Consider the following 22965-nt stretch of genomic DNA (forward strand, 5'->3'; position numbering starts at 1 on the left):
CTATCTGATGTAAAGAAAGTAAACAGTTTTGAACTTTTGAATTTGTTCGAATCAGCTGTAGCTGTATATTGTCTCCTACTAATATGCACGCAATTTAAATATGCCATAGCTTTCTACCTCGTCTTACATGGGGTCCTGTTGGATTTCAGGCTCACAGGTTTAAACACACTGGTGCTCATTTATGATATCTGCTTATTGTTGTTTTGTTATCGTTATTTGTCATGCTGATTTGTGGTGTAGCTTACCCAAAACTGCTGCCAGTTTTTTTGTGTATTTTATATGTGCTTTCGTGTTTTTTAAAGAAATTTTGTATAAGCATGCATGTATGTGTCATTGGAAATTAGCAGCTGTAATTTATATGAAAGTGTTTCCATTTTTTTTAGAAGGTGCGTGTTTGTCGTAGAAGTTTGAAAGAATATGATAGTTGCACAAGTTCTAAGTTAAGGCTCATGTGCTTATTGGAGTTAGCACAGGCAGTCAATGCTATTTCTTTCGTTTTGCTATTTCATTTATTGTGTCTGTGTGTCATCATGCTTCTATCCAGCACTATTATTTGAAGGATTATATTTGTGTTCGGGTGCTGATGGGGGTGTTGTAGTCTGGTGGTTATCTCATCCCAGATGTCTTGCCAATATATATGTAAATGTAATAATAATATAGACAAACTCAAGCAGGCCTCATAGAACATGATCTGTAGCGGAATGTGGGCCTGTAATACAAAGAGATTATTTGAAAAATATTAGGTTTTTAGGTTGTTCATTTTTTTTTGTCTTTCATTCAGTCACCTTTCCCTTAAATGTACAACATGCTTATGGAAAAGACTTTGTTTGGTAAATGGCTTGTGATCTAAACACTTTTTTTATTTGACTTTAACGCTCTAATTTTGTTACTTCCTGCCAGTGCTAATGCTTGATTTTTAATTAGATTTCTAGATCTTCAAAGAGTTATGATATCACGCTTGCAGTCTGACGATATGGGGTTCTATCGCTGACTGACGGAGTAGGATGTCATATCTGAGGAAAGGTTCTACGCCACCGTTTCAAGTGTTGTCTCATCTGTTAATGGGTACTTGGCAATTGGCTTGGATGGCAATACGCAAATTTCAGTGTTTGAGTACATGTACTTAACATGCTCCCGTGCAGTATATCTCTCAGGGGATTCTGATAGGGAATTGAAATGAACTGGTTGGCTAAGGGGAGTTCTTGTGAAGTTTTGTGAGCTTTGTTTTGGAAGAGATACAGGTTTATTAACTAAAATTTCAACTTTTCGAGTTTTGATTTGGTATGATTTTGTTATGTTGAGTTCTGTTCTGAAAAATGGAAATAGCGTCATGCATTTTCAGCTTGCTCCTTCAAATTGTTTTAACGCATTTACACAACCCCAGCTGCTTGAAAACTTTTGATGCTTCCCTCATGTGAAGTTTGTATTTATATCATACTTTTTAAAATCATAACTCCCCTACATATTGTTATACCCAGAAGATTTTCTGTAAGCTCTGTGTTTTCTGTTTTGCTTTTCTGTATGCACCTTGCAATAGTAATATTAATGTATATGTTTTCAACAAATTACAGCTGGTTGGATGGTGCCACATGTAGGGTATACTTCTTTGCTACTCTCCCTCTGTTTTGTCTGAGGACAATATGATGCTCGTTGTGGCAATTTTCTTAATTTTTTTAAATGGGCAAACTTACAATATTTTCAATCTTTTTAATGAGGCTGTTACATGTCGGACAATTCATTTTGGTAAGTTGTTGAAATTTTGGTGTGAGTTCTTGTGTTGTCCGGTTTTCCTTTTATTCTTTTCTTTTGAATGTGACAGGAAACCATAATTGTTTTTATGAATTCCTTTAAAATTGTGAGCATCATCATTCATTATGATTCACCCTTGCGTGTTGCTCATGAATCAGAATGCTTTACCGTCTCACCAAAGGAAATACAGGGGACTACATCCGTACATCCCTATTGCTTCTCAGATCTTGATATGCATCATGCTTATGTAGGAATCTATATCTTTGAGAAAAAAAAGATGCTCACCACTTAATGCTCGACAAACAGGTAGTGCTTTATGTGTCAGCCACAGAACTATGCCATTAAAAAAACTAGTCAGTGTATTTTTAACTCTTTATCTCTGGCAAGCCGCTCCCAGCAGCTCGCATTCGGAACCACTGTGCCGGAGTCGCTGGCAGTGGCTCGAGCACATTCCTTTGCGACCACTTCAACATCAAATTACTTTTTGGCAGTTAACGAAAACAGGTCTCTTTTATTGGGATTTCATTCATTAGAAAAAGAACTATCGAAATAAGTTTTTGTTTTGATTTAATGACCAATTTAGTGGCGATTTTGTCATTTTTAAATTTAGTACCAAACACGGGCCCCGGCATAGTGGGGTGTACCCCCTTCGGAGATCAAGAGTAAACAAACACATAAGAGCAGATCAATACTATAAATCATGCTCCTGGAAGCCGACGCCTCTGTGTCAACTAATTTTAATCTCAGTATCAAAGTAGCCTCCTCCCTCCCTCCCTCCCTCCCTCCCTCCCTCCCATGTTCTCTTACAATTTTTTAAAATACTTTTGTATTTGTTTCCAATTTGTTAAGTCACAATGAGGATGTGTGATCCTTGAAGTGCACAAAGTTCTCTCTATGCTCCAAGATACTTGGACATTTTCACCGCTACTCTGAACTACATTTCTTGAACCTGCTGATGTGATTAATGTTATTATATGACCCTTCAATGTGCATTATTGTGCTCTTTAAACGCTAAACCTTCAAAGAAATAAACAATTTTGCTTTACTCTAATTTGTCTGGAATGATTTTTCAAATCTTTAGTTTTAGTAAGAGTTTTACAGCATTTGCAACACTAATAGGTCATATTAATGCTGAAGATTAGAGGTGTTAGGATAAATGAAACACCAAGCACTCAAGCTATACTATAAAAGGAGTCAAGGAAACCCTTAGAAATTATAATATCCCAGTTGAAAGAGCAGCGGAGCTGGCCTACCAAAGAAAACTGCATCTCCCTTTGACGCTTAACGGTAACAGAGGATTGAAAAGACAAGCCAGAAAAAAGAGAAGAGGATAAACAAAAAGATAAGAGGCTGGATACTGTTTTTTCACTGATGCGTGTTGTGGAGTCTATAGTGTAAATTCTCTTAGTGGATTAAAATGATACCTTTTTATTTAGACTCATACAACAGTTGAAATATTGTGTGTTCAGTTGTGGACAACATAATATCAGATTTGTCACAAGAATTCACTCACCAGCTGGAGTACTTCTAAATTGGTTGAGACAAAATATGAGGGACACCACCAAGTGTCTTTTAAGTTCAGTTTTAGTATATGATTTACGGCACTTGCTACACAATTAGGTCATATAAGTGTGAAAGATTAGAGGTGTTACAAGAGAGTGACAACACAAAAAAGAGGGAGAGATAAAGAAGAGAGATGTTTGATAGGAAAGAAGAGGCAAATCACACCAGAGCACCCGCCAACCACCCACGATAGGAAAGAAGGAGTAAACCACCCCAGAGCACCCGCTAACAACCTGCACCAAGTGTCAACTTCCCTGCAACACTGCATGTCCTTCACATGCCTGAGACAGTACATCGGAAACAAGGAGCTTACTGTACCTCCTTGGGGTGGAGAGTTATAGTGACGTCAAGTGAGCTTTTCTAGAAGGGGATATCTGCACTATAAAATATTATTACTTTAAATTTGAAATCCTCTCAGGTTCAAATTTGAGCAGACCTCCCACATGTTGGTCAAGTCCAAAGCCAACAGTTTCATTGAGCCTGGAAGGTAACACTCTTTCAAAACATCCCTGCACAAGTGGTGACGACACAACAGTTATTTAGAGTGGTAAAAAGGCAGGACAATGAGACAAACTGTAGTGGTAAAGAAAAGAAGAATGACCAACAAGTAATGCTCTACTGTAACCAGCAATTAGGATACAATAAACACTAGCAAAAAAGTAGAAACTGATCACAGAAGAGTAAGCTTTAACCACATGAAAGAGAGAGAGAGAGAGAGAGGGGGGGGGGGGGGGAGACAAAGAGAGAGAGAGAAACAGAGAAAGAAAAATAGAGAGAGAGATAAAGTGAAAGAGAAACAGAGAGAGAGAGAGATTGAGAGAGAGAGAGGGGGGGGGGGAGGGGTTAAGTGCATGGAACACAAAACAGGTTTACTACTCAGAGAAAGTAAAACACAAAAACAGAGAGATAAAGAGAGATAGTAAAGAAGCAGTTAAAAACACAGTTTAAAAAAAAACAGCAACAAAAAAAAATGAGTCAAAAGGACAATATCTGATACTATTTACTTTATTAATGACTGCATTGAAATTTGATAATTACAATGATATTATCCAACCATGTCATGTCAATAATACATTCTCAAGTCACACTTTCATTCTCACTCACAACACATTCTGAGGCTAGAGGGGGTTAGAAGCAAGACCTCACCCAAGGCCCTCTTTTGAAGGTGATCACACCAGAAAAACACAACAAAAGAACTACCTTTATGTGTTTCCCAGTACCTGTTGGATTATAACTTCCAACTGAAGACAGAATTTTTAACGAGGGGCACTTAGTCTCCTGATAGGGCACAAGGCTGGGAGATAAACATCCTGTTCAGGACCATGTAAAACAAATGTCCCACAGATTCTAACCTCAGACTTCCATCTGTTGGACAAATTTTTAACTAGCTAAGTCTCACATTCCATTCAACTATGATGAGAAAAAAAAGCTAAACTGCTTCTCACATGAGAAAGGGAGCAGCTTTATGGCTCATTCCCACTCCCCCGTAACCATGTGGACTGCACAGAAGAAAAAAAATTATGGAACTGTGAGCATATACCTTCAAAACTCACATCCAACACATGGAAAGGAATGGAGAAATACCTGTACCTAAATATCACTGCATAGCTGAAAGTAATGTGAATGTGAAGAGGAAAATATGTCTTCGAATAGTGCCAGTGGGGCATTTAACAAACACTGAGTGTGAAATGCAAGCACTGTCTTACAAGTTTTGCTGCAGACTTAATGAGGAAAAGAGAGGCCAATGCTGCTCCTGAGCAATAAGAAATTGTTTTCAATCCCTGAAAATTCAAAAGATCTGACCTGGATGGAAAACTATTGATGGAAACTTCATGAAATCTTCCACAAGTTCTGGAGGTGCAGTGTTGAGCAAACTGGTCAAGCCAGGCAGGCTAACAAACCAAACTCCTTCACACATACAGATGTGGACCAAGGACAGCCTTGCAATTAATGCACAGCTCCTTTTTGTCAGAGTGGACACACATACTCCTGCACAGCCACTATTTTATGCAGTAATAGTGAAAATATATTTTTTTTACCAACCACCCCCCCCCCTCCCCAACAAATCCAACATCCCAAATCTACACAAATATTAATCTGTCAACTTCAAGTCTCTGAAAACAGCAAAAGATTCACATGTAAAATGTAAAACAAAAAAACCCACATTAAATTCAGATCTGGTTCTGCAGATGACCTCTTGACTGAGTGAGACCAGCAGAGTTTGTTATGTAAATTAAATAAGTGCCAGGTAGAGCCAGTCACACTAAAGAGCACACTATCACTATCGCTACACTTTCCTTGAGAATCAACTAAGCAACAACTCTCTGGGGGACATAAGGTAGATGTTTGTAAGTACTGCCCCTCAACATAGGAGACCACGTCTTTGGCATCCCCACTCAGGTCCTAACAGAGGATGTTGGAAACAAAAGGATCCTCGGTGGGGGGTTACAAAAATATTTCTATTCAGAAAGCACTTAAGACCTCTCATTCTTTACAACCGAACAAAAAAGACTAATCTGAAAAATAAAAGACTCGAACACAGAACCTCCCACAACAAGCTGCTGCCTTCTAACTTGAAACTGCTGATACAATAACATACACTTTCTCTTTATTCTCACTTTCTGACAAGAGTCTTGATTTGAGCTATTTGAACCAACTGGATAACATTCAGTCTTTAATATGGCGAGTTGACACCAGGATCGGGACACAGCGGCTGCTCCTCCAAATTTTCCAGGAGCTGACAGACAGTGTTTCACTTTTTAGGCACTATCGACACAAACAAGTCAATACAATGCCAAAACAGAAAGGTGCAAAACCTGACGACTTCATGTCCACAACGCACACTCTCTCGTGTCATGCACAGTCTCGCACTGACAGCAGACATAGTAAATCATAATGAATTCTTTGTCTTGGATAACATCAACTCTGTGACTTGAGCTACTCTAAACACAATCACATCGTGTTACTTATTTCTAGGGACAACGGAGAGAAGAAAGAAACAGATCTACACCTGATGCAACACGCAGCGATGCAAACGTGGCTACAATCAGCTGGAACATGTGGAGAAAAACGCATTAGAGCACACTAGAATCAGAAACAAAGTGTACTTGATCAGAATTGCCTCATGAGAGATGCTTGATTACAAAAATATCAGAGTTCTCACATTTGCTCATTCACGCACAACAAGAGTCAGCACTTCAGATTTATTCCCAGGCATCGGCCTGGAGAAATATTAAAAAGCCCTTACATTATTGGCCACCTCTAATAGGTCTCTTCTTCAACCTATAAACTGTTACAGAGGCTGACACAGCATGGACAAATTTATAAAACAGAAAGGTTCCCAGTTTCTAATGACATACAGTCGTTACAACAAATCTCTAGCTTTTCAAAATCTTGAAAAAAAAACCCAAACAGGATGCTCAGTGTGTTCTTGTATAAAGCAAGCCAGCATCTGAAATGCAACATGCTCTGGAATTACATCCTGTATTCTTGAAAATGGAATTTAGTTCATCAATACTACAACTATTCAGCACCATTACTTAGTAACCGACAGAAACATTGTCACGCATTTCTCTGAAACCAAATGTAACAAATATCTCATTTGATCAGCATTTGCTACTGAAAAGTTGACACAATCTAGACAAAATGCTATGTAAGTGACGTGAGAAAATGTAAGTCTCAGAGCTCTTTGGTGCACAGTAGTGAAAGCAGTCTAGACAAAATGCTCTTTGCTTCAACTAAAGGCACAACATAGTATGCAGCAAGAACAAACAGAGAGATAGGGAGAGACTGCTAAAGTCATTGCATCAAAGACGAAACATTATAAATAAATTCAGCGTGACCAGGTGGGAAAACACCCGACACAAAATGAATGACAAAAAAAATCTTCTCTTGGGTATTGGAAACAAAAAGTTATAAAATAAAACAATCATGGACACAAAAAAAAAAGGATAAAAAAAAAACCACGTTTTGTGAGCATGTGGGAGATGAGCAGGGCCCTTCCCTCACAAGTTGGCCCAGGCAGGGAAGACAGGACTGATGATGTAGTCAAACTACACAAGGTCAGATATAGCATTTCATCGGAGAACCTGTGACAGACACAGCCGAGATATGAAAAGTCTGAGGCAGCACTTTATCATAATTATGATCTAGAGCCATTAACATAAGCTCAGATACTGCACTGAAGATAATTTTTTCAACACCAAAATTTTTGTGCAGGCCAACAAACTCATCATGGCTGAGAACACCAAGCACACAGCCCAAGTACAAATGTGTTTGCGCGTGTATGCACATGTGTATGTACAAAAGAAATAGACACAAGAGGTGCTGGAGCCAGGTGGGATCAAAATGAGAGCATCACAGATTTTCCAACAAACTGACAGTAGGAAACCTATTAATGTGGACATTATTACGTATAAAATGTATGTCTGAACAGTCACAATCGTAAACACTATCGAGGACATCTGGTACAAGAAAAGAAACCTCCCCCACCCCCTGTATTGTTTCTAATCTTTTACTCATATTCAATAGAAATATTGTCTTGGTCTCTGTATACATAATCAGCTTCAAGAACTTGTGTAGAGAACAATTACCTTGTCAAACTGGAGTTACTGAGTGAGTACGAGACTTTTGTCTTTTTGGCAAGGTGATATGAGGTGATCCCAATCTCTTAGGGCTCTGTAACCAAAGGGACTGGAAAAATCAGCTGTGTCCTTTATTTTCTTTTCATCCAGTATATCCCAAAAAGGTAAAAACACCACATGAAAGTAACAGGGATGACAGAAATATTTACTGTTTTAGAACTCGCGTATCTTTTCTTTAAAAAAAAAAAGAAAAAGAAAAAAAGGGGGAACAGATCACTGACACTCAGCCTGTTGTAAAAGTTCTGGCAGGCGGTTTCTTCATGTGTGTAAAAGCATGTCAACAAGTTAGTCATCATTTTTACATGGGGTATATACGTCACTGATGTTTTGTCTTTCCTTAGGAAAAATAAATGGATGAAATCAGACAAAAGGATTCTACGACAGCAATTAAATGGTATGCTGATGTTCTTTTTCTTTCACTTGGAATACATGGGACAATATAAAAAAAAGGGAAAAAAACAAAACAAGCCTAGTAAAATAGCACTCTTGGTTACTGTTCAAACATAACTTGTAAACATTGAGCATAGGGCATATCATAAGGACAAAAAATAAAATTAAAAAAAAAAACCCCCAAAAAACAACGAACAAATTAAAAAAATAATATCCCCCACTCCCCCAAAAACCAAATGATTTTATGGAAACATGTTAAAAATAAAACAAAAAGACAGAGCAGAACAGCGCACAGAAAATTAAAGCTGATGCCAGTAGGCTGAGGTCGTGAGCCGGAGAAAGTAATCTCTCCCTGGGACATGACATGCCCAGACTACAGCTTGGCTTGGTATGTGGAGTAAATAAGCTATGCGGTTCACATTCCTAGCTAGATATCCCAATCACCGACAAAGTTACAACTGAAGAAGATTTACAGCAAAAGTTAGCATGATATATATAGTATCCATACGGACTAACCACCAGTTCGTCAAAAGCGCCCTTCGTTACTTCGACTACCATTACAGATATTTACCATAACAGGGCTATATGTCGAAGAAGAGATATCTTTTCCATGAGTAAACATACTTTTTTATTTCTGGACGTGAGAAACTTACCGAGGCCTTAAACATGCACTAAACAACACAATATGATAAGAACATTTGATCTACAATCACATATACTGTTGACGTCCCTGAACACATGGCATCGTGGAGGGGTATGGAACGATCACAGTGGACCATATTAACACATGCAGTTGCAAAGATTGTGCACAAGATATGTCACTCCATGAAAACAGCCTTCCATGGCTATTTATGAGCCTCAACAAAGATGTCGTTGAGTGCTGTATAGGATATTTCATTTCGTTTTTTTAAATAGAGGAGTGACCCAGCTTTAACAATCTTTGACAGATGTCTGTTATCAATTTTTGTGTCTTTTCATCGATGTTGTTTGCTGCTTTTAAAACAAGAGAGCTCAGCTCTTGAGAGGATGACAGGAACGTGATACAAGAACTTGGCAACCCCCAAAATAATTGGGAAAAAAAAGCAAACAAAATGTTCATTACCGAAATTAAATACTAACCGAGACAACTGAATGACAAGTAAAAATGTACCTTTGAGATTGAAAGAAATGATCTAAACCTAATGGAACAAAACGTGTTATTTTGACAAAAACTCTTAAAACTTAACAGAATGAAACGTGTTATTCAAAAGAAAAAATATGCTGATAAGCTAATGAACTGAAATGTATTGGTGGCGAGGAAAACGTCTTGACGCTGAAAGCCGATGGAATGGTAGGAAGAAGTGCAAGGCATCACATCACAAGAAAGAGAATCCCTTCTGAACTTGCTAGCGTTCTACCTACATCAGTATCTGTGGAACAGAAAGCAACAAGGTCGTTCGAGTTACGAGTTAATTTAAATATGAACACTATAAAAATCATGGTCAAAGTAGAGAAAGGGTGAGGTGCCTGCCTCTCCTCTCCCCACCTCCTGCCATATTTATCTCTGTTTGGATGTGTATGTGTGAGAGAGTGACAGTGTGTGTGAGTGCGAATGTTGTCAGCGTGTGTGAGATGAGAGTGTGTATGGCTACTGAGTACTATAATTGCTATTATCTAGAATTATTCCTCATCACCCCCTCCGAACCCCACACACACTATTCTCCCAGTACACGTGTGTATGTGTGTGTGTATGTATGAATATGAGATGTGAGTGTGTATGTCTACTGAGCTCTATACTTGTAACTGTCTAGAATCTTGAAAAGAGTCCTCATTGCTCCCCCCCCCCGCAGTCAGGGTCAAGTCAACTCACCTGTAATAGTTGGGTTTGAAGGGGCCCGCTTTGTTGAGGCCCAGGTACTTGGCCTGATCGTCAGAGAGCTCAGTCAAGTGTGCGTCGAACGTCGGGAGGTGAAGACTAGCCACATACTCATCTGTCAGGGAGGACCATAGGGAAAAATGTTTCAATTAGATCAGAAATCTTCCCACTAGTTCATTCACGAGGGACACAGAATAAAGTGCTAAAGTGATCAAAGCAAGAAACAACTTTTTCAGAGGGATGAAAATTTACAGACAACCTCTACCACAATATGAATAGCTACAAGTCTCCACCATTGCCAAACTAAAATGTTTAAAGGCAATGTCCATCAACAATTTTCATGGGGAAAAGCCTCCCTTCAAGCAGTGCTTTTTTGCTTTTGAAAAAAAAGTACTTTACTTTCAATGCAAGGATACATTACAGCTAGACCTAGCAGTATTTTTGCATTTGAAAAAAAAGTACTTTACTTTCAATGCAAGAATACATTACAGCTAGACCTAGCAGTATTTTTGCATTTGAAAAAAAAGTACTTTACTTTCAATGCAAGAATACATTACAGCTAGACCTAGCAGTATTTTTGCATTTGAAAAAAAAGTACTTTACTTTCAATGCAAGAATACATTACAGCTAGACCTAGCAGTATTTTTGCATTTGAAAAAAAAGTACTTTACTTTCAATGCAAGAATACATTACAGCTAGACCTAGCAGTATTTTTGCATTTGAAAAAAAAGTACTTTACTTTCAATGCAAGAATACATTACAGCTAGACCTAGCAGTATTTTTGCATATGAAAAAAAGTTCTTTACTTTCAATGCAAGAATACATTACAGCTAGACCTAGCAGTATTTTTGCATTTGAAAAAAAGTTCTTTACTTTCAATGCAAGGATACATTACAGCTAGATCTAGCAGTATATTTGCATTTGAAAAAAAGTACTTTACTTTCAATGCAAGAATACATTACAGCTAGACCTAGCAGTATTTTTGCATTTGAAAAAAAAGTACTTTACTTTCAATGCAAGAATACATTACAGCTAGACCTAGCAGTATATTTGCATTTGAAAAAAAGTACTTTACTTTCAATGCAAGAATACATTACAGCTAGACCTAGCAGTATATTTGCATTTGAAAAAAAGTACTTTACTTTCAATGCAAGAATACATTACAGCTAGACCTAGCAGTATATTTGCATTTGAAAAAAAGTACTTTACTTTCAATGCAAGAATACATTACAGCTAGACCTAGCAGTATTTTTGCTTTTGAAAAAAAGTACTTTACTTTCAATGCAAGAATACATTACAGCTAGACCTAGCAGTATTTTTGCATTTGAAAAAAAGTTCTTTACTTTCAATGCAAGAATACATTACAGCTAGACCTAGCAGTATTTTTGCATTTGAAAAAAAGTTCTTTACTTTCAATGCAAGAATACATTACAGCTAGACCTAGCAGTATTTTTGCATTTGAAAAAAAGTTCTTTACTTTCAATGCAAGAATACATTACAGCTAGACCTAGCAGTATTTTTGCATTTGAAAAAAAGTTCTTTACTTTCAATGCAAGAATACATTACAGCTAGACCTAGCAGTATTTTTGCATTTGAAAAAAAGTACTTTACTTTCAATGCAAGAATACATTACAGCTAGACCTAGCAGTATTTTTGCATTTGAAAAAAAGTTCTTTACTTTCAATGCAAGAATACATTACAGCTAGACCTAGCAGTATTTTTGCATTTGAAAAAAAGTTCTTTACTTTCAATGCAAGAATACATTACAGCTAGACCTAGCAGTATTTTTGCATTTGAAAAAAAGTACTTTACTTTCAATGCAAGAATACATTACAGCTAGACCTAGCAGTATTTTTGCATTTGAAAAAAAGTACTTTACTTTCAATGCAAGGATACATTACAGCTAGACCTAGCAGTATTTTTGCATTTGAAAAAAAGTTCTTTACTTTCAATGCAAGGATACACTACACCTACACTTTACAGAACAGTAAAGTGTCTGATGCTGATGTAACAATTTTAGTGAAAAAGCAAGTTGGCACTTTGGAAAGTTATCATTTTATAATGGCTGCCAAATGAGAAAAATGTTCCATACCCATCTTCTTTGGCAACAAATAAACATCCTGCTTGTAGCGTCCCTGTGGGGCATTGAACAGTTCAATCAAAGCCAGCGCCTGTAGGTGGAAAGAGGGGGGGGGTGTGGGGTTAAGGATAATAATTATTAGTTCTTCAAGTAACATCAACAAAAAGATATACATTTAACATGGAAGGAAATGCTGTAAAAAAGAATGAAAATATTAAACAAAACTGCCTAAGAGAACAGCACTTTTTGCTGAGTTCACATGATTAAAAAGAAACCCTCGTTTCACATGCAAGGTATTCCAAAGTAACTCTTCACTGACAAATATTGAGTTTCTAAGAGACAGTCACTTATAGTCTTTATTTATGTAAAATTAATGGTTTTATGATCACAACATTGCTCATTTCTCAGGAGCCAAGTAATTTTTTACATTGAAAAATGCGATAGAGCCTCTTTACAGCTGCATTTCCATTCTGATAGAACATGCACTAAGCTAGAAAAGAACTCTTTTGGTCAGTCAGTTCATTTCAAGTGAGCTAAGTTTTCTGAAGAAAACACTATTCAGTTTTACAGTCTGACAAGGTCATACTGCTATCATACACATATACTGTCTTTTCCAATTGCCATTAAACCACCAGAAGCAAAGGTTAAGGGGGGAAAAAGTTTTTCCGCTGGGAAAAGTGGAAAATGTTTGTTCGTGGCCTATATCCTGATCCAGGGTCTGAAAGGCAATGATGATGATGATGATGATGATGATGATGACATTTTAAGAGCTGTTTCATGAGTTATGAAAATTCTAGGGCGTTTCCCTACCTGAGTGGTTGCTGTGATGGACACCACGAACGAGGGGACCGAGGAGCAGCTCAAGTTGACCAGTCGACCCTGGAGAGACAGAAGATCAAGTTCAGAACTGCTGCAGCTGCTAGCAACAAACACGGTGGAGTCCGTTTAAACAGAAAGCATTAAATCAATATAAAAAACAGTTGTAAACCGAAAGAAAATAAAATCCTTGATGTTTATTTCTCTTTTTGGGTAACCTCTCTAAACCGAAAACCCGGCTAAACCAAAGGAAGTCCGGTGGTCCCACAGATTTTTGTTTAAGCAGTCTGTTCACGTGTTTACGTCTGTGTGCAAGTGTGCACGTGGGTATGAGTGAACCTGGTCGTGTGTGTGTGTGTGTGTGTGTGTGTGTGTGTGTGTGTGTGTGTGTGTGTGTGTGTGTGCGTGTGAGTGTATGTGTGTCCCTAGGTGTGCCAATGGAAAATATGCTAGTGTGTGTGTGTGTGTGTGTGTGTGTGTGTGTGTGTGTGTGTGTGTGTGTGTGTGTTTGTGTGTGTATGTGAGTGTGTGTATGTGAGTGCGTGTACTGAATATTTCCAGAAAAAGGACACACAAGCAGCAGCCCTGGTGGTTGGGGGAAAATAGGAGACAACTTACCTCTGCCAGCAGAATGATGCGTTTGCCGTCGGGCCAAATGATGTGGTCGACCTGTGACCTGACCTTCTCCCATGTTAACTCTGGTGTCCTCAGGCTTGTCTGTGGGACAGAAATAGACAATTAAGTTACCAAAATAGAATGCTTAATAGGAAGACTTTATAATTAAGTCTTAATCTTGGAGCTATAAATATGTGTTTGCCAGCTGTCGACCGGACTTTTTCTTTCTCATTACATTGCATTTTTGTCCTTTTCATTTCCGATCCTTTCTCCATTTAAGGGTCAAACTCTGAACAGAGACAGCATTTTAATCTTTAATCCATTATTTTAAACCTATTCTTCAAATTACCCATCTGATGAACGGATAAATAGTTCCTCTTGGCTAAAGCAGAATAAGAAATGCCAAAGTGCAATATTTACATGATTTTAAGAGCAAAAGGGAGGAAAAAAACACCATCAAGTTATTACAAAGAATCAGTACGGGTCAACAACTGCTCCGACTCTCTTTTAGAAATATCGATGTATTTCACTCTGTCAAATCCCGAAGAGAAAATCACTTGCTGAATTTTCACCACAACCACTGAACTATTTCCTAGCCAGATTATTGTTCCTCACTGTGACCAAGCCTTTCTGACTGCCATTTTCTCTTTTCAGATCGTAATGAGCCATAATAAAAGTTTTTTTCAAAATTTGTTTTTTACTTAGAGAAACTCAAATGCATTATATTAAAAAATGCAGATACACAATATTCTCTAAAACAGTGGGAAAAAAGTAATCTGAGCATAAAATAATTGTTTGTGTGAGTCTGAAGATAAATTTGTTCAGCAGCAAAATGTCACTTGCAGTCATAAAGCAAGGGTTACAGCAGCAGCAAAATACAGCTTAACGTAGGGAATGAGTAAGGAAATTTCTCTGTCAGAATATCTTAATTCAATCAAACTTTTGACTCAGGGCATAAACTATCTCTCATCCTCCTCTCTACCCACCACGTCAATCTCTGTGTTGGAGTGGCCCATGTTGCAGACAATGCAGCCGTTCTTGAGGCGGTCCAGATGCTGCCTGGTGACCACGTTCTTGTTGCCCGTGCACGTGATGAGCACGTCGATCTGTCGCACAACCTCGTCTAGCTTCACCACGCGGAAGCCGTCCATGCTGAGGAGCAGGAGATAATAATAATAATAATAAACAAATAATAATAACAACAAAAATCAGCAGTTGTATAGCGCAAATTTCGGCTCAACAGCAAGCTTATTGCGCTTTACAACCAAGAGGCCCTACTATTACGCCAGTAGACCTGACAGCATTCTCAAACAATCTCAATTTCCTGGGAAGTATACAGAGCAAGAATTAGAACCAAAGAAACATTAAGCGTTTGATTGTAAACCAATCTGTTTGTTTATTTGAATAGACAGAGGGGCATGGATACAGTTACAGTCATTTTGTGCTGGGAAAAAGTAAGAAAGACAGACAGAAACAAAGGGGCGGAAGAAAAGATGTAGGAACTACCAGTGGTGCCCTCCGACGATCTGTGTGAGTTAAATGCCTGTTTAGATAATAAATAATAGGGAATTGAAAGATCGAAAGACTGTGATTTAAGGCTGGGAAAGGATTGGAGAAGAACTTGAAAAAGACATGTCTTAAATGCCTTATTGATTTTTAACTGGAAGAAATGGACACAAGATTTTCATAAGCTTCCATGATTCAAAATATAAGCATTACACTAATACAACCACAAAGACCAACACAGACAAACACACAAGGACAAACATATGCCCAGGACAAAGTTCTGACTTACCATGCTTGTAGAGCACAGATTGGGTCAATCTCTGTCACGCTCACAATAGCTCCCAGTCCCTTCAGAGCCTGACTGCAGCCTTTGCCCACCTGGAACATAACAGGAGACAAGGTTATACAAGAAAAGCTTCACCAATACATGTGACAATTTCGGGTTGTCTTTTGTTTTGAGTAAAGAGAAGCATGTCGACACTACAATGGTCATTTTTCAAGTAAATTAAGATAGACAGAAATCATACAAGGAAGGAACAGAAGTAGGGCCACCTTGTGGCGCCCTCCAATCACCCGCTCACATGAGACATGATAAGACAAGATAAGATATGATGACACAAGATAAGACGATACATAATATACGATGACATAAACACATTTTAATGCTAAAGACATGATAAATCAATACATGATATGCTTTATCAATGCACTAGATTGTAAGAGACATAAGAAGGAAGCAAGAATAATAATAAACAAAACATATCTGTAAACATAAAAACAACCAATTTGAAATATAAATATGCACAAAAGTACATGCTTGCATACACAGTCACCCACATAAATAAAGAAGTGATATGACGTAAACAAGAAACATCAAACAAAGTAGAACAACTCACTTCGCCATAACCGGAGATCAAGACCTGCTTGCCACCAAACATTACATCCGTGGTCCTCTTCAGACTGAAAAGAAACAAAAACCGTAAAAATAAATCATACCACATAATATGAATGATTAAAATACAGAATATAAAATATACTACTTATATCAATAAATAATCTGGAAAGCCATATCTTTTCGCAGTATCAAGAATCAATGCCCTCCCCCCCCCTAAATTTAAATCATTTTCTGATGTAAAAAACAAGGCAATAAATAAAAGAAAAGGAAAAAAACCAACTATCATCAATATTCATTACCCTGTAAACATAGAAAGCACTAATTAGAAATGAGGAAAGTGTCTGGGGAAAAAAAAGTCTTCCAAAGAACAGGAATATTTGGCTTATTATACTTTCCCAAACATAAATCCATTTGGGAGTAATGCAATCCACATAACTTCCCATGGCTACTAAAAGAAAAAAAAACTAGAGGGGATTGAATACTGTTCCACAAATATCCTAATGCATCATTTTAGGCAGAATCCAGGAAAGTGTATGACAATATAGAAGGCCCAAGAGAGTCGCAGAATTCTCAGGAAACCTCAGCAAACAACAACAACAAAGCACTTGACTCGGATCGACTCGGATCAATACAATCTGGCAAGCCATTCTGCCCTGTCTCACACACAACACACAGCGCTGCGTATTCACTTCGCTTCTTTTTATGGGCTGTGCTTTATGCAAATGTTTCTGCTTCTCCAATCAGTGGGCCTAAGCTTTCAGGGCTTTTTTTTTTTCTCTTCCACTGATGTATTGTTGCAATAATAATTCTTATTCCCAACTTTGTTCTTCATAAGTAGGTGTCTAATAAGAATTGAATCATTGATAAGACACCCTAAACAGGCATCAGACCACACACCTCCGCACCCTCGACTTCCATTACTGCTGCTTCGACAATAAGACAAACCATTTCATGGCAGCAGTCACATCGGCCTTTAGCTGAAGTAACTCCCTTGCCCCCTCCCCCCAAAAAATAAAATACATGAATTACATTTTATTGATTCTCGTGGGGAAATCTGGGTTGGTCTAAAAAACATTTAGCCCTGATCAAACAGTCTGATTTACGACTTTTGTGCTTTCAGTTCTATTCAACATAGAGGTGGACTCATACACAGAATACAAGTCAGCTAAGACAAAAGCAGAGGTTTGTCAAACTGTAGTCTCCCCACCCCCAAAAGAAACCTAGTCAGGTCAGGAGCAAACATCCCACCTATGAGAGAGGAAACATTAATACCAAATATGAACATAAACTCAACACAATTATTGGACTTACTTTCAAAATTTAAACAAAATGTCTAAATTCAGTAGAAAAATATGAAAATATATGTCCCTCTAAAAACACACAGAATTTTGTGGCATAGAATACTCACGCGTCAAGGATGGACTCACGGCAGCTGTAGAGATTGTCAAATTTAGTCTGGGGAAAGAAGAGAAGCAAAAAGTAAAGTCCAACTTCTCATCATGTAAGGAATCAATAATGTGAAAAAGAAATTTACCAAACTAAAACAAATGTGAGGCATCGTGGTGGAATCAGGCTCTCGTCAATTTTTGGGCATGTAGGGTTATTGGTATCACCTTAAAGCTTGTTCACTTGTCTTTATTTGGATGAAAAAAATATCTCATTCATCTTGAATACAAGTCGAGATATTTGCGAAAGAAGGTGGTGGGGGTCACCTGTTTTCAGAGGTAAAACTAGTGAGAAAATGGCCGCCAAAAATAATTATTTCCTTAGCTTAAGAGTCCATGGTAACTGAAAATTTACATTTTTGTGCCTTTAATCAACGCTTTTCAGAAAAATTCACATAGAAATGAGTTCTTTAATGAGCATGAAAGGTGTTGTGCCAAAAAACAATAATTTGATAAAAATTCTCAAACCTGTGGAAAAATGCAAGTTTCTTCACTTTGATTATTTTGACGAGAGCCTGATTCCACCACGCTGCCTCACAAATAGCTTACTGAAATTACCTGCTGGCCCAATTATATGGGCCTGGATACTGCCCAAGGTGAACGACAAAATAAGAGGCATATATAAACAAGTGTTGTACAACACTGAATCTGATCTAAAAAGTGGTAAACATTACGAGTTGTAATGACTTACATCATTTTGAGCATGATAAAAACTCTTTAATATGTACTGCACTGACTTGACATGGTAGTTGCAAATTTTAGAAAAATCTTCCCCTTAAAAATTATACAGAAGACATCTCTTGACCTTAAACAAAAAGTGCCTGCCATCTGGTTTTAGAAAGTTGCCCGAAACAGCTGGTACAGCAGTAAAGAAGCTGGCAGCCCTTGAAACCTTCTTAGAAATGTTCACTTAGGTACAATTTTAAAGCAAAGTACATACACATTCTGTACATGATATTTTGTTTTCTTTCTTTCACAAGCCAACTAACCTTGGTGACAGAGTTCAGTAATATTGGAAATTTTCACTTATTTACAAATTCAAAGTAATGTACATACACATTCCGTAAATAAAATTCAATTGTTTTTTTTAATCATAAAATTGTGTCAGTTATGTTAATAATTTTCACTTATTTATCTATTCAAATCAATATACATAGGCTACACATTCTGTAAAAATAATCTAAAAATAAAAAAATTGAAACAGATGTTCTGCCAGCTAAGCCAACTAACCTTGGTGACGGAGTCGTTGACGTTCATGGCGGGCACGCTGAGCTTGCCAGACTTGGAGAGCTGGTAGAGTCGGTGCACGCCCGTCACGCTCTCCTCCACAATGCCCTTCACCATGTTGAACATGGCCGGGTAGCGCTTCAGCAGCCAGTGGGTGGCGTCGCCACCGTCATCCAGGATCTGAGGACACGCACAAACAAACATTGGTGGGATGTCATCATTTCTTTGGTTGGGTCTTGATTTACGGACTATTAGGCTAATTGTTCAGTGTTTTATCCTCCACCACCCCCCTCCCCCAACCAAAGAGGTTTTGATCATTTACGAGGCGGGCTACCTCTTGCGAGGGTCAACCTGGGTAGAGTGGAAAAACAACATTCAAGCTAACAGAGACATAACAATAATAACAATAATAAATAGTAATAATAATAATAATAATGATGATAAAAACAAACCAAAAATAAAACAGCATTTGAATAGCTCATACCCCTGCTCAACATCAAGTTCTATTGAATACAAAAACTTCCCCACTCAGTTGTATGTGCAATAGTGAAGAGCCTTACCATTACACAACAGACGCCAGAACTTTATGTTTGCGTTCTATCAATACCATAGACGTTAAGTAAGTTTTATTATCGAACGCACTCATCTGTTCAGGCGGAAATTATCAGACACAAATTTCTAAACACTACAGTCTAAAGCACTGATGTCTGCAGTGTAACGATCGGGCCCTTCGTTGTTGCAAACATAATACGGCATGACTTTGATTCCCGAGTAACAAACAGCGTTCTGTCGAGCATCTATAAATTATGTGTTTCTGCTTAAAAATTGTAACTCATTAAACGCGGGTTGAGGCAGGGTAAACGACAGAGCTTGCCCCCTTCTTAATTTGACATGTGTCAAAGGGGCACAGAATCTTCACTATTGAATTCATCCAAAAAGAGCTTTATTCTACGCACATTGTGAGAATAAATGCCACCAAGAATCACCAGTAAGCAAGGAGTCAGAATTTTGGGGGTATCTTTTTTTAACGTGGGTGTCTTTTACGCCCCCATCGACACAATTTAGATCAAAAGTCAGAAAGTACCAGCTGCAGGAACGATTCACAGCAGACAAGGTGTTCAGACTCTTGTCATACCTGGATTGAGTTACAGGGCACCAAAAGTCGCCTCGAAAATGCCACATTTCGTCAGGAAGAAGACCAGAGCAGTAATCGAATTGAAGAAGAAAAAAAAGACGTAGAGAGAAGAAGGAGCATACTGTCCAACAACAACCACCAACCACCCGCCTCCTAACCCCTAGTTCGCGACAATGCGCCAAAGCTAATGCGCTGGACGTTCTAAATAAGGAAATGATATTCAGCACAATCCATAACCTTGGACAGCACAGATCTCTCTCTAGCAAGTTGGCTATTTCCCTCAAGTCGCGGCATAAATCTTTGCATAGAGAACGGCTCGAGAGGACATTAAATGAGACTCTCTCGGGAGATTTTCTTCATCGGTCTCCATAACGACGCACTCCACGCAGTTGTTTATCACTTTGTCAGGGCCCTTGACCCCGTCTTCGGACATAACGTGAGAAAAAAGCGGGGCGTTAACCTTTTCGTAATCATCACAGTCCAAGAGCTATTTAAGGAAACTCGAAAATCCACAGTCATAGCAAAGATTCTCTACTCTATTAATGGTAGTAGGGAATCTTTAAAGGTCATAGTTTTAGAAAGCTGCAGCAAACACCCCCTTCCCCCCTCCCCCAAGAAAAAGAGACAACAGCACACCCCTCCCGCCCACTAAACAACATCTCCCCCCCCCTCCCCCCAAAAAAAGTTCCATTTTCACAATAAGAAAATCTAAATTGTGGTATTATAACATTTTTAGCGTAAGTTCTACTTACGTTTTAGTAAGAGTTTTGGCACTTGCAACAAAATTAGGCCATACAAGTGCAAAAGATAATACAATTATCATCATCATCATTGTTATTATTATCATTATTGAAATTAGTATCATTATTGTTATTATTATTATTATTATTATTATTATTATTATTTTATTATCATTATTGTTATATCGTTATTGTTATTATTATTATTATTATTATTACTAATTTCTTTGATGTAGACCGGAGCCAGCAGCCTTCCAGAACGTGTCGCATGATATTGCTGGGAAATACATCGTACCTTTTATTTGCTCGGGGAATACGATAGGCACACCCTTAGAGAGTACCGGGTAAGATTTGATGAAGCAAAGCAGCAGATGTTTACTGAATATCGCGTGCTCTGGCCAGTGCCATTTCTCGATGTGACCCGATCCGATCTAATCATGCAGACCGAGTCCATCAGACCAATGGGTAATTTGAAGACCACGCAGCGGCAGATACGACATACCACCATGAAGCAACAAAACACGATATAAGAGATAAGTTTCCTACCATCTGCGACAAGGCTGCTGTTCCAATGAACATTAACGTGCATTGCTGATGGTCTTCTAAAAACCTATTCACACGTTATGCATAATACATTTATGTACCTTCCATAAGAATCTGTGATAAATCCCTGGAAGCGGTTTGATAAGTGCGTAACCTGGTGTGACATGTTGTAACATTATCTGCCTTTATATTCCCTTCATGTTGATTTTCTTTCTTTTTTTCTTACGAAAGTTTTATATATAATTTAAGCTTAATGTATACCCACATGTGTTTTCACCATCCCTGTAAGGCCACGAAAAATTTCCCGCACGGACAATAAAGAATCATCTTATCTGTTTGTTCGTTTGTTTGAGTAAAGAAAAGCATATCGACATGATAATGGTTATTAAAATTTGTTGCTGAGAATAAAGAAAGATAGGCCGACAGATTGAAACAACAGAGAGAAGTTAATGAAGCAGGACCCACCAGTGGCAGCCCCTCCCCCCCCCTCTCTCTCTCGCCCTCCCCCCCCCCCCCCCCCCCCCCTCTCTCTCTCTCTCTCCCTCCTCCCCCCTCCCCCGCCCGCCTATCTTGTCCCAGTTCTTACCGTGTTGGGCTGCCAGCCCTCGGCGTTGACACACTTGTCGATACACCACCAAAAGTCCTCCTCAGTCTCGCCCTTCCAGGCATAGATCGGGAAGCCAGACTCGGCCAGAGCCGCCGCCACCTCGTTCTGCGGACATACAAAGGCAGAGAAAAAAACATTAATATGTGGGTCTTTTGTGCCTACACGTCATATTTTGGTTTTTAGTAAGGTTTTACGGTGCTCGCAACTGTGTAAGGTCAAATGAGCGCCATGGGGTGGGTGTCAGCAGAGAAGTCTAAACGGGGAATCAGGCTTACTCCGTTCACCTCTCTAGCCTCAACAGCACAAAGTCTGCTTCGACTATCAAGGCACCCCGGAAATAGCAGTTCACAAGAGATTGATAAAGATACAAAAGGGGTAGAGGAAAATGGCGATAGTAAGGATGGGGACAGACAAAGCAGCAGTTGTTCAGTATTCTGTTTTTCCGGCACAGTATGAGTATGACATTGATAAACCAGCCCATTTACAATTCTACTGAGCATAAGAAAATGTTAATATGTTAATGTGCCCCCTTTGGGAATGGCCGAAAGACACTTCAATCAGTAGCCATGTCATATTTCTTTTGTTAGAGAAAAGAGGAGCACATCGACACAATAACAGCACAGCCATTAAGTTTAGTTTTAGCAAAGAGTTTTACGGCACGTGTAACACAAGAAGGTCAAACAAGTGCCGAAGAATAGAGGTGTTACAAGAGAGTAACAAACACAAGAAAGAAGGATTAGAGATCAAGACGATATATTATGTTATAATCAGAAAGAAAGAGCAAACCACATCACAACACCCGCTAACCACTCACCATTTTCGACTGCATTTTTTGTTCTTGTTTGAGTAAAAAAAAAAAAAAAAAAAGCACATCGACACGATAACAGCCATTAAGTGGTGAGAAAAAACGCAGGGCAGACGGACAGAAACAACAGAAAAAAAGAGGATAAACCATCAGCGCTCCCCTGTGTGTTTCTTCGGGGCTTTTAACACCAACGCCCTCTTAGGCAAAGACAAATCACTTAAGCAGGCTGGCCCCATACCAGGGCGTTTTGGGAGTCATTTTGAGCTTTCGTAGAACGCAGGAGTTTTAGTCAAGAATTGGCACACACACACACACACACACACACACACACACACACACACACACACACAC

At 38.5% G+C, this 22965-nt stretch overlaps 1 protein-coding gene across 1 annotated transcript in view; it reads right to left on the minus strand.

The window, feature by feature from the left end:
* Positions 1-4301: 4301 nt before the first annotated feature.
* LOC101854498 (S-adenosylhomocysteine hydrolase-like protein 1) overlaps positions 4302-22965 on the minus strand; it is a gene marked incomplete in the record, with an annotated part of 113884 nt that continues 95220 nt past the window's right edge. The window contains 11 exon segments of the mRNA XM_035969916.1: positions 4302-9754; positions 10195-10315; positions 12293-12371; positions 13091-13159; positions 13715-13813; positions 14698-14863; positions 15507-15595; positions 16114-16177; positions 17521-17567; positions 18788-18964; positions 21789-21914. Coding sequence (XP_035825809.1) covers positions 9748-9754; positions 10195-10315; positions 12293-12371; positions 13091-13159; positions 13715-13813; positions 14698-14863; positions 15507-15595; positions 16114-16177; positions 17521-17567; positions 18788-18964; positions 21789-21914 — 1044 coding nt within the window.

This window comes from Aplysia californica, unplaced genomic scaffold (assembly GCF_000002075.1).
Source record: "Aplysia californica isolate F4 #8 unplaced genomic scaffold, AplCal3.0 scaffold00194, whole genome shotgun sequence".
Taxonomy (NCBI): domain Eukaryota; kingdom Metazoa; phylum Mollusca; class Gastropoda; order Aplysiida; family Aplysiidae; genus Aplysia; species Aplysia californica.